This window comes from Macrobrachium rosenbergii, chromosome 8 (assembly GCF_040412425.1).
Source record: "Macrobrachium rosenbergii isolate ZJJX-2024 chromosome 8, ASM4041242v1, whole genome shotgun sequence".
NCBI classification, from domain to species: domain Eukaryota; kingdom Metazoa; phylum Arthropoda; class Malacostraca; order Decapoda; family Palaemonidae; genus Macrobrachium; species Macrobrachium rosenbergii.
The window spans coordinates 57,149,551-57,165,296 of NC_089748.1; the positions used below are offsets into that span (position 1 = coordinate 57,149,551).

The window sequence follows — 15,746 nt, forward strand, 5'->3', positions numbered from 1 at the left end:
TACTCTTTTTCATTTGAATGGAAACCTTGGCTTCACCTACTCATTTTGACCTTGAATTTCACAATTAATCCTTAACAGTATACACCAATTACCTTACCTACTACTGAATGGTATTACAGCGCCATATTTCAAGAATACAAGAGTTCATACACAAACATGTGCAATATACTTTCATATGAAAAATTCTGTGTATTCTTACCTTTAGAGGAGCAGATTCAATGTTAATTAAGTCTGTTAGATCAGCCATAGCCTTCTTTGATTCACCTCGGAGCTGGTACAATGTTGCTCGCAACAAAAGGCTCTCCACTTTGTATGGGGTGAGTGGATTGGCCAACTCATTTGTACAGCAATCAATTATTGCACCATAATTTCCTTCTTGTAAGTGCTGTCTGGCTTTAAGATATCCACTGAAGATAAAAAAAAAAATGTAACTTCAGTATTAATCACTATAATTTCCCACATTTGCACAGGATAGAGTTCAATGCAGCAGACTTCCAGTTTAAAATATGAAAACCTTCAAGTTCAATTATGAAATGTAATTTTAACTTTTAACATATGAAACTAATTCCACTGTAACCTCAAGATCACAGCAATAAAAAGCAAATAATATGAAAACTAGGCTATATTCACATAAAATAAGGTATTACCTCTGTACTTTTAGTTAGCTTGTTCCAATACTAACCTAAGATCATGCAATTATCATATTTAGATTGAGATGGCTAATGTTAACAGGTCCAAAAGTGAATTTATGTTCATTTCCCAGCTGATATGCACGTACAAGTTAATTCTCAATTTTGTATAAAAACTGAAACAAAGTATTTTTCTAAAACAAATTTGATTTTCTGATTGAAACCCACCATCTGTATAACTACCTCATTTGTAAGTTTGGAATTCCTAAAACTCCATTCCTGAATAGCAATTAGACAGTCCACTAGGTAGGTGGCAGCAGACCTCAGGTTCCATGAAGGTTACAACCCTGCTCTTTGAATATTTCAAGTGTAACTCCAAGAAGCAAGTAGGGTGTGTAGTGAGATATCTTTTGTAAATGATGGGTTTGCCATAAAAAAATTTAATGACATTTCTTTGCTGTACAAACCCAGAATTTATACAATTGCATGAAAAGCAATTAAATAATGAAGTCCAGGGTTCAAGATAAACCCTACATTAGCTGACCAGAACAATAGGTCATGAAGAGAACTCATGGGCTTGATGATGGCAAAGAACCCAGTATTCTGAAGGACAAGAAGCTGAAAATCTACAGTCAAAACCTAATATACAAAGGCTGATTAAGCCTCCTTATCCACAATGCCACCTCCCCATCAAGAGTGTGCAGCATAAAATGCACCAACCATCTTTTATCTTTATGACCTCCATCTTTCTACCAAAGTTTCTCCTAAATGCATTTTCTCTCTCTCCTGACAATCTTCCTGACAACCCTCGCAGGGATATTCCAGTCTCCTTATCTGCTGCTCCTTCTTTTTCTCGTATTCCTTCCTCATCACTGACGATTATACATTCAACAGATGTCCCTTTCCTGGTCAGAACCATAATGAAGGTTTCATGTTTCCTCCAATACAGTTTCTTGCTATAGTTAATGCATCTATTAATGAGTAAATCATGAGCTCACAATCCGCCACTCTACCTGAGCCCTTCTGCTTCAGGTCATATGTTGAAGTCCCTATTCTTTTTTGTTTTTGATGACTTCTGTTTAAACTACAGTACTCCTGTATACACTGCCTTCCATGTGCATTGAGCGTCTTCATGAATACTATTGGTCTTCAGCACCATCCTTCCCCATGTACTTGACTATCATGTGTACCCAGCTGCCCCCTACATTAACAGCTGAATCTATATACTATACTCAGCTTTAGCATGCTTGGGATCCACTCAAAATCTAACTGGGTGAAGGGTTATTGCTCCACCCTTTGTTCAGTCTTCCTTCAACATGGTGTGACTAGATTTGATTCACATGGAGTGACGTTGTTTATGATTAATGAGTTCGTACAAAAATGTATGTGAATATAAAAATACCGTATATAAAACTTTGACCCCTGCTGTAGCACTTTTGACTCCTGGGACCATGATGTGGAAAAAAATATGCATCCACACGATATAATGATGATTTCCCATCTGTTCAACACTCTTTAGCTCTGGTCTTCTTAAGAAAAGTATCGAATATTCCTCCAACATATTTCCTACTTAAAACTTTGGAGCCCTACTGTAGCTCCATCCTAGCCATGTAGGTAATTTACTGAACTTACATGAATCTGCATGGTTTTCAAGAAAGTTTTATGCTCAATCTCAAAACTTCTTTAATAAAACTTTTTAAATGACGTAGCCTTATTTTTTTATATTTCCTAATGACTTCCAACTGGAAGGCAGTGTGATCTCCTTTTAAACAAACTTGAATTCCCTTTACCTCAAAATGTTGTGTTAAGTTTGCTGTAACTGATTCAGTGGTTCTGGAAAAGTAACTGAAACTGTGAACAGTGTACACCAGACATACAGTACATACAGACAAACAAACAAATGCTGGACAAATACTTTAATGGAAAGACTCATGCCACCCGTTCGGTACTTACTTGTTAGAAATATTTTTCTCTGGTGGATGTTCAGCTTCATCAACATCTCCCTCCTTCTCCTTATCCACAGAATTGAATATGGGATCTTCTGCGAAAGACTCAAAGAACGTCTTAATGAAATGCTTCGAGGGCATAACTGGTTCTCGTTTCTCCATGGCTTCCTTTGCGTGTATTCGGCCTATAAAATTCAAATACATTGCAATAATTACTCATCATATGTCAGCCAACATTCAAAACTCTATATCAAACTTCACCTCTAATCACATATGCTGAACCATGCACTCTTAAGGAAAAGTGACAGCCCATCAGAGACTTTGAAATGAATATGTAAGTTCATTTACTTTACTAACAAAACTTTCACCTAATATAACTACTTCATACAATAATCTTACAATTTAATAACCATAAAAAAATAATTTATAAAAATGCCATCAGGCTTGATTCGCTACCCATGAAATGTATTGATAATGACTGAATATACGAGTTACACAGGTTTTCATTTCAAGGATATAATCGCAGCACATAACTTTTATGAAAATGTAAATTCAAACTTTATTTGGAAATATGAAGAGATGGCATCCAATGAAAAACAGGACTCAAACTGAAATTGAAAAAAAAAAGGGGGGGCACTTTACATGGTTATCTGCTCAAAAATTCTTGTTGCACATCTGGGAATTAATAATGTAACTGTATGATACTAAAGGCTGTCATTAATGCAAAAGCTACTGTATTCCTAACAAATGTTCTAAATTTAAGTGTGATTTGAACCTTGTCAGTTCTAGTTTCCTTCCACTAGATCTAGTTTGGTTATTACTCAAGGTAAATATATACCTGTAGTCTACAGTATTTGTACTTTGAATAAATATTTTTTGAATAATTCTAGCAGCTGACCTCTTATTCAACACTTTCCTAGACAGTACAAGTTTAAGTATTCTAGAGTCCTTTGATATCCATTGTGTCTAATTAATGGTATTAGTTTAGTTACCCATTTGTACAGCATCTAATCTTCTGAGGTCTTTCCTGTTGGATGTTGCTCCAAATCACAGTGCAGCAGATCTAACTAGGCTATTATACAATTAGTAAGGTCTCCTTATTCATAGTGGTAACTGATCCAATGAACCCTAGTGTTTCTAAGGATTTCTAGTGATATGACGCCTAATTCCTCCTCGATGACATTTTCATTTTCTTACAAAGTAGTTCATATTCTTGTTTGAATGACCTATTTATATAATAGTTGGTTTCTAATTGGCATGCCATTTACCATTTACTGACCATTTCCCTATTATCTCCTGCCTTCTTGTAACTGTTATGCTGCTGACTCATTATCATGACTGATACCCATTTTTGTGTCATCAGCAAAATTACTCATTTTGCTAATCAGCTCTATATCCAGATCCTTTATACAGATAATGAAGAGCAAAGAACCCCAAAAAAACTAGGAGGAAAGCAACTCATGACTTTTTGACATCTAGATGTCCTATTGACAACAGCTCTCTTGTCTCCAGTTACTTAGCCAGTCATCTATCAAAAATTATATTTCATCTGTGATACTTTTGCCATTAGTCTCCTATGTGGTACCTTATATCATATATAATAAAAGTGTCCTGGAAGAAGTCTCACAGGGTTTTGGCCCTCCCATACAAGATAGTATAGTACTAGCTTTACAGTATTAGACAGTCTGATTCTAAATGTTGTCTTTTATAATAACTTCCAGTATCACTCCCACAAATGAAATCAGGATAACGAGCCTAAAATTCACTGGTTTCGAGCCATTCTTGAATGCTTGAGTAACGTTTTTCAGTATGACAGGGAAAATGATGTTTTTATAATAAAATAAAGTTTTATATATACTTACCAAATAATTACATAGCTATAGTTTCTACTTTACACGGAAGCTCAAAATTCAAAAATCGTGGTAGCGCTCTTTTGTTTTGGGTGTAGGTAGACTGCCCCACCCACTTTCGGGCAAGAACAGGTACAACATAGGTAAAGACCTCAATTTGTTTATGCTCTATATCTATGAGAGGGGAGGAGGGAGGGCTCTGATCATGTAATTATTTGGTAAGTATATATAAAACTTTATTTTACTATAAAAATGTCATTTTTATATAAGTAACTTACAAAATGCAGTAATTACATAGCTGAGTCCCACACTGAATGGAGGTGGGATGAATGGACATTACAGGTAACTATAAAACTTTATTTTACTATAAAATGTCATTAACTTACAAAATGGTTCTGACCACACTGAATGGAGGTGGGATCGACATTAGAAAGTCGATCTCGTCATTAGGTAAGTTGACCAACCACATATGTACATATATTCTGTACCTACCATATATTATCCATCATATATTATATCCGAAGTATGTACTGTATACTGTACTGTCTTTTTTTTAGCATACTGAATAAATTTAATCATGTTTGAGCTGTCTTTTTATCCTTTTTACCATATTCAAACACACATACATGTACATGTACGTATTTTTTGTTTACATTTTCAGACAACTGACTAGCCTACATATACATTTTGTATTATCCCAAAAATGTGCATGTATAGTACCTATTATTAAGTTTAAAATATGAAATCTTATCATGCTTGAACTCCTTGATTAATACTTACTTTTATTACTGTATTTAACATTTTTATTGTAGGCATTCAAACCATCTGTCTGGTCTGTTTACATTTTCTTATCCGCCATTTGCATTGCCAATCGGCTACACGTATGACATATTATTTACTTTTATTTATTTATAGGTTTGAATTCAATATATAATTTGTTTCTTTTTGAAGACATCTTTGATTGGGGTTTGGAGCAAACAAACAATGTCTTTTGGTAATAATGTATGCGGCCGTAACGAAACAAACACACTGAACGCTGCCAAAAGCTGAGCATCTCTCGGATATGAGCGCGCTGCCGGTAGTGGGAAAAAGTATCGTACGCGCGCTCAACGTATTTTAGCAAAATATAAAATTAAATATTATTATATATTATTATATTGTCGTAGCCGTCGTAAAGTCGGTCGGTCGTAAGTCGCATAGGTCGTAAGTCGACGACTACCTGTATACTACCCAAAACATAACTCTGATATGGAGAAGGATCTGGAATAGAAAATTAGCTAGCATCCTGAAATGCTTGTTGTAACCTTAGCTGGAGAAGGAGCAACGGCAGACAGGTACTGCCTCTGGTCGAAGCTCCTCTCGACCTGTAGCGGTGTGCCAGTAGAACCAAGGGTCGCCCCTACTTGAGTGGATGCTTTGCAACGTAGGAGTTTATCGCAGGTTGCCAAAGCTTACAATCCAAAAAACACATAAATAAATATGTGTATATATGCCCTTGCCCTGGGCGCAGTAAAACACAAACAATGACCAGATAAAATATAACCTACATCACCACAGAATTTTAACCAAAACCATAAAAACACAGGTTGGTGACACTCACAACTCAGTGCTCACCAGTCTTCCCAAGAAATGCAATTATTCATGGAGAGTGGATAGAGGAAAAGATCGCGATCCTCCTATGCTTCATTCCCCAATCCTTTTGCTCTGACAAGCTCCCTGACAGTCTGAAGCCCGTCAGAGCGAGAGTGGATAACCCCAGATAGAATCTGTGAAAATACGGCTGTTTGAGATTTCTCTCCTGAAGAAGTAGTCTTGGGAAATCCGTCAGTATGCTTAGGAGATCTGGAAACCACTCCTTGTGCGGCCAAAAGGGAGTGACTAGGGTCATCGACACGTTACTGTGAGTGCCAAACTTCTTCAATGCCTCCCTTAACATGCTGAAGGGAGGGAAGGCGTATACGTCGAGATCCAACCAATCCTGCAGCATGGCATTAGTAGCCCATGCCTGAGGATCCAGAACAGGGGAACAATACAGAGGAAGACAATGGTTCCTTAACATCGCAAACAGGTCTATCGACGGCTTTCCCCACAGTTTCCACAGGTTGGTGCACACCTGTGAATTGAGTGTCCACTCCGTCAGTAGAACCTGCTTGCCACAACTCAATTCATCCACCAGGACGTTCATTTCCCCTGGATGAAGCGGGTCACAACCCGGGTCTCGTTGCTTAGTGCCCACAGAAGAAAATCCTTGGCCGTTTCTGCCTGTAATTCTTTTACACTGATGTGGAGGTTCTTTTTGGTTGGAGACCACATTCCTGAAACCTCCATGCCAAGAAGAGCCCCCCAACCCAGATCTGAAGCGTCTGAGTATAATGTTAAGTCGGGGCTCAGTGGAGACAGAGACTTTCCTGTCGCAAACCTGTCCTTCACCAGCCACCAACGAAGGTCCTCTTTGATTTCGGGGGTGATGTTGACGATGAACAAATCTGTGAATGACTTCCTTTGCCAATTGGCCTTGAGGTAAAACTGCAGCACCCTTGTGCGCAACCTGCCCAATGGAAAAAACTTCTCGATGGAAGAGAGGGTTCCCAGAAGACTCATCCATGCGTTGGCTGAGCAGGAAGGGCGAGATATGAAGTCTTGGACTTTTCTGAGACAATTCTGAATCCTTTGTTGGGACGGAAAAACCTGAAAACTCAGAGAGTCTATCACTATCCCCAAATTTAGAATAGACTGAATCAGCACTAGCTGAAACTTCTTGAAATTTATTAATAGTCCTAGATCTTAAGCAAGTCAAAGTGTCTTCTGAAGGTCCTCCGTACACTGACATCTTGAGGGGGGGCATAGGACCCAGCTGTCGAGGTACAGAGAGTTGTTTATCCCCATAAGATGTAACCATTTTGCTAGGGGGGCGAGTACTCGAGTAAAAACTTGAGGAGCCATGGAGAGACCGAAGCACAGTGACCGAAACTAAAAGACTCTGTCCTGGAACACGGACCTCAGATGCTTCCTGGAATCCGGGTGAACTGGAACGTGGAAGTACGCATCCTGCATGTCAATCCTGACCATCCAGTCTCCCTGGTGGATGGCTGACAAGACTGACTGGTTCATTTCCATTCTGAACTTCGTTGTCTGAATAAAGAAGTTCAGGGCACTGATGTCCAGGACAGGTCTCCATACTCCCGATGGCATGGGAACCACAAAGAGGCGGTTGTAGAACCCCTTCGTGTACATCCTCGACCGCTTTCAAGGCTTTCTTCTCAAGTAGAGCCGACACTTCCCGAGACAGGGCCAGAAACCTCTCCGAGCCTACTGAGTAGGCCGTTAAGGGGATCGGCCGGTTTCCCACTTTTTTAATGACAGGTTGTTGATATATAGGGGTTTGTTAAAGGATATTGTGTGGAACTTCTGGGGAAAAAAATTTTTGTTCAGTGACCTTAGGTTTTGTAACGCCAGAGCATTTTTCGGCCAAAAATGGCCATTTTCAAAATGCATCTCCTCCTTTGCTTTTTGGTTTTAAGGGATGAGATTTGAACCATGTATAAAACACATATGGACCTTCGATATAAAGCCGGGGATTTTTGATTTTTCAATTATTTTTCGAGATATGAATTTTTTTTTTTTTATGAAATTTTCCTGGAAAAATTACAGAAAAAATTGCCAAAAATCAGAAACTCAAAATATTAAAATCCCCTCGGCTTTGTTTTAATCTACCATGTTTCCCATGTTATATTTAAAATTTCATTTAGATTGGTCCAATACTTAGGGAGGAGATGCATTTTAAAGGCGAAAAACTTATGTTTTGAGAAACAGGCCTTCAAAGTTTTAGTTACATAAAAAAAGTAAAAGGGACTTCAAAGACTGTGTTACAATTAATTCTATGGTTTTAATCTTTATTTTTGGGTATTAATTAATGCAAAATGATTATAAATAAGAATATTAATTGATTATTTATGTACCTAAGACACATTCTTATAAATTTTAGGTTCCTGGTCCCCCCCTGTCTGATCTTGCTGCAAGGTATTATCTAGGGTATCATAGTTGCCTACACTTTTTTATTAGTGTCTCGAATCCATCCCTTGCCAAATGGATCCTGGGAATTACTTTACATTCACAATTAGGGATTCGTGATTCAAGTAATTCATCAAGTCTTGCTTCACTTATTATGATCATTTTATTTTCAGGATCGTCTATAATATCAGCCTCCGAGCTACTGCTTTCTTCTTCTAAAATATCTTTGCCCTTTGGTAGTGACGAACAAATAAAGAGGCGTTTAGGGGTGGATGTGGTTGGTCTCTGGTCAGCAGAGATCGCTGCCTGCGCCGTTTGATGGGCGACAGCTATCTCTCTCCGTCGCTCCATTCCCCTCTATGGCACTAATTTCTTGAACTCTTTCTTCTACTTCTCGCCTGGACTTTTCCACTTGGCTTTTCCGCATTCTAGAAGCATGAAGTGAACTCTTGGACCTTTTAGGCACGGTGAAAAACAAAAACACCGCAGAAAATACAGAGTTCAGTCAAGGCTAGCGAGCATGAAAACGTGTCCTTCTAGCTTGAAGTTTATAGGCAACTCTCGGCCACAGTCGGCGTCATGGTATGACCTGTGCGTTGTCATGGCTAGGAATAACTAAAAAGGTGCTGAGTAGGATATTATTGACATTATACATTTCATTTCAAAGGAAGTTTTCAGAATATATATCGCAAAAACTATACCAGACTAAATCATTTCAATGCTACTGGTGTTTTATGGGTATATAGTTATTGTTACATTTTAGGCCATAACTAGAGAAATACAGCAAATTTTAGCATAATATTTCGTGGACACATTCTTGAACCTATATAATGCCATAGAATTTTTTCAGCAAATCGAATTTTTTAAAGATCTTTGGGGTTTTTTAGGCGGCCGATCCCCTTAAGCTGATGGGAGAGGTTACTAAGGGAGGTTTCTTCCTGAAAGGGACTGCATAGCCCTCTTTTAAGACCTTTACTACCCACGTCTCTACATTCCTGTTCTTCCACTCAGTCAAAAAATGAAGAAGTATTGCTCCCACTGGAACACAGAGGACAGATAACTCACTTTCAAGGTGCTGACTTGGTGACAGGTTTCTTGATGGGTCTGGAAGTTCAGAGGTTGGATCTAGGTTGCAACTAGAATCGACCTCTATTACCTCGAAAGGGCTGTTGTTGCAAAGGCAAAGACATCCTAGCAGATGTGGCAGTTGCAGCGGCTCGTGCAAGAAACCTAGTCCTCTTGGTGGACTGAGCGAGAAGGTCCATGTCAATTTCTTCTGGAGTTCTGCTGATACGCATTCCAGAGTGTCCTGTGGGAATAAACTATTCTTGTCTAGGGGGGCAAAAAGAAGAGATGGAGTAACTCCCTTTGTGGTAAACGCGCACCTCAAGCCTCATTTCTTTAGAACTCCTGTGGTGAAGATGATAGCCAACTCTTGCACGCCAACTCTGACTGCTCTACCAGCACAAGCCAGGACTCCCAACCAGTCCCACGTGAAGTTTTCTTGAAGAGTAGTGCAGTCTTCTATCTCCTTAGCTAGCGCCCCACCAGTCCAATCCAGAAAACTTAAGACCTCGAAGTCTTTAAAAATTTCCATAACAAGGTGGTCGAGCTCCGGTGCAATAGAGAGAATTCTGGCTGAGGAGAAACCAGAGAGCCAAGAAGCATCTATGATACTGGAAAAATCCCCTTGAGAAGAGGCAGAGACTCCCAAGGAAGGTGCTTCTCCAGTTGCATACAACAGATGCTTCTCCCATATGAAGCAAGAGGGAGGTGTACGAAAAACCGCTTTCCAGACATCTCTCTTTTCCGAGGGAGGTGTACGAAAAACCGCTTTCCAGACATCTCTCTTTTCCGATAACCAGTCGTCAATACGGGCAAAAACTTTTCTTGACGATAAAGACAAAACCATGCGAGGTAGCCTGGCAGTTCCTGCAGGTTGTCATATCAAAAAGGCGGGTCTTCCACAACTGAAGGAAACTCACCTGAAGTATCAGGTACTGGAAGCTCTACCTGTGGGACCGCATACTTGCTGGAAGGTGGATGAACATCAAAGGAAAAGTTGGAGGACTGGAAGTGGGAGAAAAAGCCGTCACAGGTGTTGAAGGGATAGGCAAAGCAGCGATATCAACTCCTGGAGAATTAACTGAAATAGCGGAAGCCCTAGCTCCAGCCCTAGCCGTACCCTTCCTCAGTCGGTCATGTTGCAATTTATCTAAGTTGGTCTGCAAAGTCTTCCTCTTCCCCTTATCCCACTCCTTACATTCTTCACAATTAAGATCACGCAACCATATTTGTTCCCTACAAGAACTACAGACAGTATGAGTCATATTTTGCTGAAGTGAGTCTAGTCCTGCAGTCTTTGCATAATTAGACTAAAAGTCCAAATCAGGAAAGTCACTACTGAAAAAATATAACTGAATTCTAGCTAAGCTAAATAATAGCTGAGCACTACCCACCATCTGGTGAAAATGAATGAAGAGCTGCTAATAACCAGTGTTAAGTCATTAGTCAGCAGAAACGAATTGAGCTCTTTAGCTATGTTGTACCTATTCTTCCCCGAAAGTGGGAGGGGCAGTCTACCTACACCCAAAACAAAAGAGCACTGCTGAAAGTTTTGAATTTTGAGCTGCCACATAAAGTAGAAACTATAGCTATGTAATTATTTGGTAAGTTACTTATATAAAACAGAACACTTTTACATTTCGCTTAATTAGATACCCATTCCTATCAATTTCTGTGCTCCTTATACTTCCACATTTTCTCGGATCATTCATATGTTATTTTACTATAAATAGAAAACTGTTTTCACTTATTACCTACCTTCGCATTTTCTTTGAACATTCACACTGATATTTTACTATAAATATGATATTTTAATGATAAAATAAAGTTTGTTCATACTTACCTGGCAGATATATATATAGCTGTATTCTCTGATAGTCCGACAGAATTTCAAAAATTAAGACACGCAGTGGGAGATCAGGTGGTTAGTACCCATTCCCGCCGCTGGGAGGCGGGTATCAGAACCATTCCCATTTTCTATTCAGATTTTCTAGTGCCACTGTCTCCTGAGGGAGGTGGGTGGGCACTATGATATATATATCTGCCAGGTAAGTATGAACAAACTTTATTTTATCATTAAAATATCATTTTGTTCATGAGACTTACCTGTCAGATATATATATAGCTGAATACCACCATTGGAGGTGGGTACAGACAGAATAGGATTTAGGAAACACAATACATGTAGGTGAATGATACCTTGGTTCCTTACCTGTTAGCATAGCTGACTTCGTGATTACTGTCACCCAAGTCCGCTTCTGCTTAACTAGAGTCTCCAGCAAGGAAGTGACCTGTATAGCTGGTGAGTTCTAGATGATCTGTCAACAGGGGCGTGACCAGGATGTGACTAGACCATATTGACCATACAATGAGGGCAAACGAAGTAAAAAACAACCACCTGACCAAGCCTAACTAAGTTAGGATATCACAACTAAAGCTAACGAGTGGGAAGTCCGCCTCTGGCGGTCGACCCAACAACCATAAAAAACACTTTCTAACCATTTTCTATAGGATAGGATGAGTGTCATTCCCTGCCCCCAGGAATGTATCTGCGGAAACGTATGGTCCTAGCGAGAAGCAGTTCTCATATGTCGTCTTCACATCTCTCAGGTAGTGTGAAGCGAACACAGAGTTGCTACGCCAAAATGTGGCACCCAGAATGTTACTGAGTGTCATATTCTTCTGAAAAGCCACTGAAGTTGCAACCGCCCTCACCTCGTGAGCATTGACTTTCAGAAGTTTAAAATCAGTGTCTTGACAGCATAAATGGGCTTCTTTAATCGTGTCCCTCAGGAAGAATGCCAGAGCATTCTTCGACATAGGTAAGTCCGGTCTCTTCACTGAACACCATAAATTATCCGAGGGGCCTCGACTTTCCTTCGTTTTGTCTAAGTAGACTTTGAGAGCCCTAACAGGGCAAAGGACTCTCTCTGGCTCTTGAACCAGAATCTCAGCCATACCCTTGATTTCGAAGCTCTTGGGCCAAGGGTTAGACGGGTTCTTTTTCGCTAAAAAGTAGGACTTAAAGAACAAACTGCGTTATGTCCTTTAAAGCCTATATGTCTACTGAAGGCTTGAAGTTCACTAACCCTCTTCGCAGTTGCTAGAGCGGTTAGAAAAAAGTCTTTCTGGTAATGTTCCTCAATGTCGCAGAATGAAGAGGCTCAAAGGACTGGACATCAGGAACCGTAACACTACATCTAAATTCCAAGAAGGAGTCCTTTGCCGAGGCACCTTCGAGGTTTCAATGATCTAAATAGATCATGAAGGTCTTTGTTGTTAGTCAGGTCCAGGTTTCTATGCCTAAAAACGGATGATAGCATACTCCTATATCCCTTGATAGTCAGGACTGCTAGTTTGACTTCACTCCTCAGAAACAAGAGGAAGTCTGCTATCTGACTCACAGAGGTCGTGGTAGAGGAAATGCCCTTCTTTCTACACCATCTCCTAAACACGGTCCACTTGGATTGGTACAAATTACTGGAAGAGAATCTTCTGGCTCTGGCAATAGCTCTCGCCACTGGTCTAGAAAAACCTCTCGCTCTGGCCAGCTTTCTCGATAGTCTGAATGCAGTCAGACTCAGAGCGGGAGGTTTTTGTGGTACCTCTCGAAGTGGGGCTGTCTGAGTAGATCGACTCTCATGGGCAGTGTTCTCGGAAAGTCCACTAGGAAGGACATGACCTCTGTGAACCACTCCTCGAAGGCCAAAACGGGCGATCAACGTCATCCTCGTCCCTTCCGACGACGCAAACTTCCTGATGACTTCTCCCGAGGATTTTGAACGGGGAAAGGCATACACGTCCATCCCCGTCCAATCCCAGAGAAGAGCATCTACTGAGATCGCTCCTGGGTCGAGTACAGGGAGCAGTAAAGAGGAAGTCTCTTCGTCTTGGAAGTTGCAAAGAGATCTACCAAGGGGCGTCCCCATAGCTTCCACAGTCCCTGACACACCTCTTGGTGCAGGGTCCACTCAGTCGGTAGCAGTTGTTGTTGCCGACTTAGAAGATCCGCACGGACGTTCTCTACACCTGCAATGAACCTCGTGAGGATCGTAATATTCCGGGCCTGTGCCCACAGAAGGATGTCCTTTGCTAAAGCGAACAGGGACCGAGAGTGAGTTCCTCCGTTTCTTTAGGTAAGCCAGGGCCGTGGTGTTGTCCGAGTTGATCTGGACTACTCGGTTCGTGACACTCCCCCTCGAAGAAAAGTAGGGCCAACTGAATCGCCCCAATTCTTTGAGGTTTATGTGCCAGGACACCTGTTCCCCTCTCCAGGTGCCTGACACTTCTTCCCCCCTAGTGTTGCTCCCCATCCCGATGTGGACGCGTCGGAAAACAACACTAAGTCAGGGTTCTGAAGTTTGAGAGAAAAGCCTTCTGCCAACTTTGATGGATCGAGCCAACACCACCTTAGGTGATCCTTCACCTTTGGCGAGATCTTCAGAGAAACTTCCAGATTCTCCTTGTCCTGCCAGTTCTCTGCAAGGAAGAATTGAAGCGGTCTGAGATGCAGTCTCCCCAGGGAAACAAACTTCTCCAGCGATGAAATGGTCCCCAGCAGACTCATCCATTCCCTCACCGAGTATGTTTCTTTCCGCAGGAAGGCTGAAACTTTGTCTAAGCACTGTTGTTGTCTTTCTTGTGACGGAAAAGCTCAAAAAGCCACTGAATCCATCTGAATCCCCAGATAAACGATGGACTGAGTCGGGGTCAGATGGGACTTTTCGAAATTCACCAGAAGTCCTAGGGACTTCGTCAAGTTCAAAGTCGTGTGAAGATCCTCCAGACACCGGCATTGACGAGGCTCGAATGAGCCAATCGTCCAAATAAAGTGAGACTCTTATTCCTGCAAGGTGAAGCCATCTCGCAACATTCCTCATTAAAACCGTGAAGACCATAGGGGCTGTGCTGAGCCCAAAGCAGAGAGCCCTGAACTGATAAACCTGTCCCCGCAGGACAAATCTCAGGTACTTCCTTGATAGAGGATGTATAGGGACGTGAAAGTAGGCGTCCTGGAGATCGAGAGAAACCATCCAGTCGCCTGGTCTTAAGGCTCCCATAACCGACTGGGACGTCTCCATTTTGAACTTTTCTTTCAGAACGAAATGGTTCAACCTGCTGACGTCCAGGACTGGTCTCCATCCTCCTGACCGCTTCGGGACCAGAAACAACCTGTTGTAAAAGCCCGGGGATTGTAAATCTGAGACCTGTTCCACAGCTCTCTTCTCGAGCATTTGCTTGAGCAGGTCGAAAAGGAATCTGTTGCTTCTCCTGCTGATAGGATGGCGACAGATCCTTGGGCTTCGTGCATAACGGAGGTAAGACGAGGAATGGGATCTTGTATCCTTTTCGATGACTTGAGGGACCAGTTGTCCGTCCCTCTCTCTCTCCAGGCTCTTGCAAAGGAAAGAAGCCTGGCTCCAACTGGTGTCTGAAGGTCCACAGAGTCACTTCTTGCCCCTGGGCTTAGAAGGGGCTCTACCTCTGGAGAGACCTCTTCCTCGAAAGGACGATTTTGAAGAGGCTCCTCCACGAAAGGGCTTCTGAATCTTGGAAGCCTGCCCAAGGGAAGAAGTCGAAGGGACTGCTGGATGTCTAGAAGACTGGGCCAGGAGGTCCTGAGTAGCCTTCTTTTGCAAAGTGGTGGCAGTATCCTTGACTAAGGACTGGGGAAAGATGGCTAGACATCGGAGCTAACAGCAACTCTGCCCTCTGAGAAGGAGAGACCGACTTCGCAGTGAAGTTGCAGTAAATGGCTCTTCTTTAAAAGCCCCGTACAGAAGTGGGCAGCCAGCTCTTCGGAGCCATCCCTAACAGCCTTGTCCATGCAAGATAGGACGCTGAACAAATCTCCCAGACTAATGGAGTCAGGGCTACGAGCCTGCAAGTCCAGGACTCCCAGGCACCAGTCCAGAAAGTTGAAAACTTCCAATGTCCTGAAGAGGCCTTTCAGATGGTGATCGGTCTCAGACAACGTCCAGGACACCTTCGCTGACGAAAGGAGAGACCTTCTGGGGGCATCCACAAGGCTGGCGAAGTCCCCTTGAGAAGAGGAAGGAACTCTCCAACCAACCTCCTCTCCCGTCTCGTACCAAATCCCCGCTTTTCCACTCAATCTTGACAGAGGTAGGGCGAAAGAAGTCTTGCACTGGGCCTTCCTGGAGTCCATCCACTCCTGAACCTTCTTAAAGGCCCTCTTCGTAGAGAGAGACGTGGCCATTTTCACAAAACCTGAAGTCTTTTGC

At 41.7% G+C, this 15,746-nt stretch overlaps 1 protein-coding gene across 1 annotated transcript in view; it reads right to left on the bottom strand.

Moving 5' to 3' along the window:
* The window catches only part of Tom70 (translocase of outer membrane 70), a 53,732-nt gene that overhangs the window by 10,487 nt on the left and 27,499 nt on the right, over nt 1–15,746 (bottom strand). Inside the window, exons 4-5 of the mRNA XM_067107861.1 lie at nt 2,583–2,760; nt 200–407 (exon numbers count right to left, since the gene is read on the bottom strand). Coding sequence (XP_066963962.1) covers nt 200–407; nt 2,583–2,760 — 386 coding nt within the window. The remainder of the gene's footprint in view (nt 1–199; nt 408–2,582; nt 2,761–15,746) is intronic.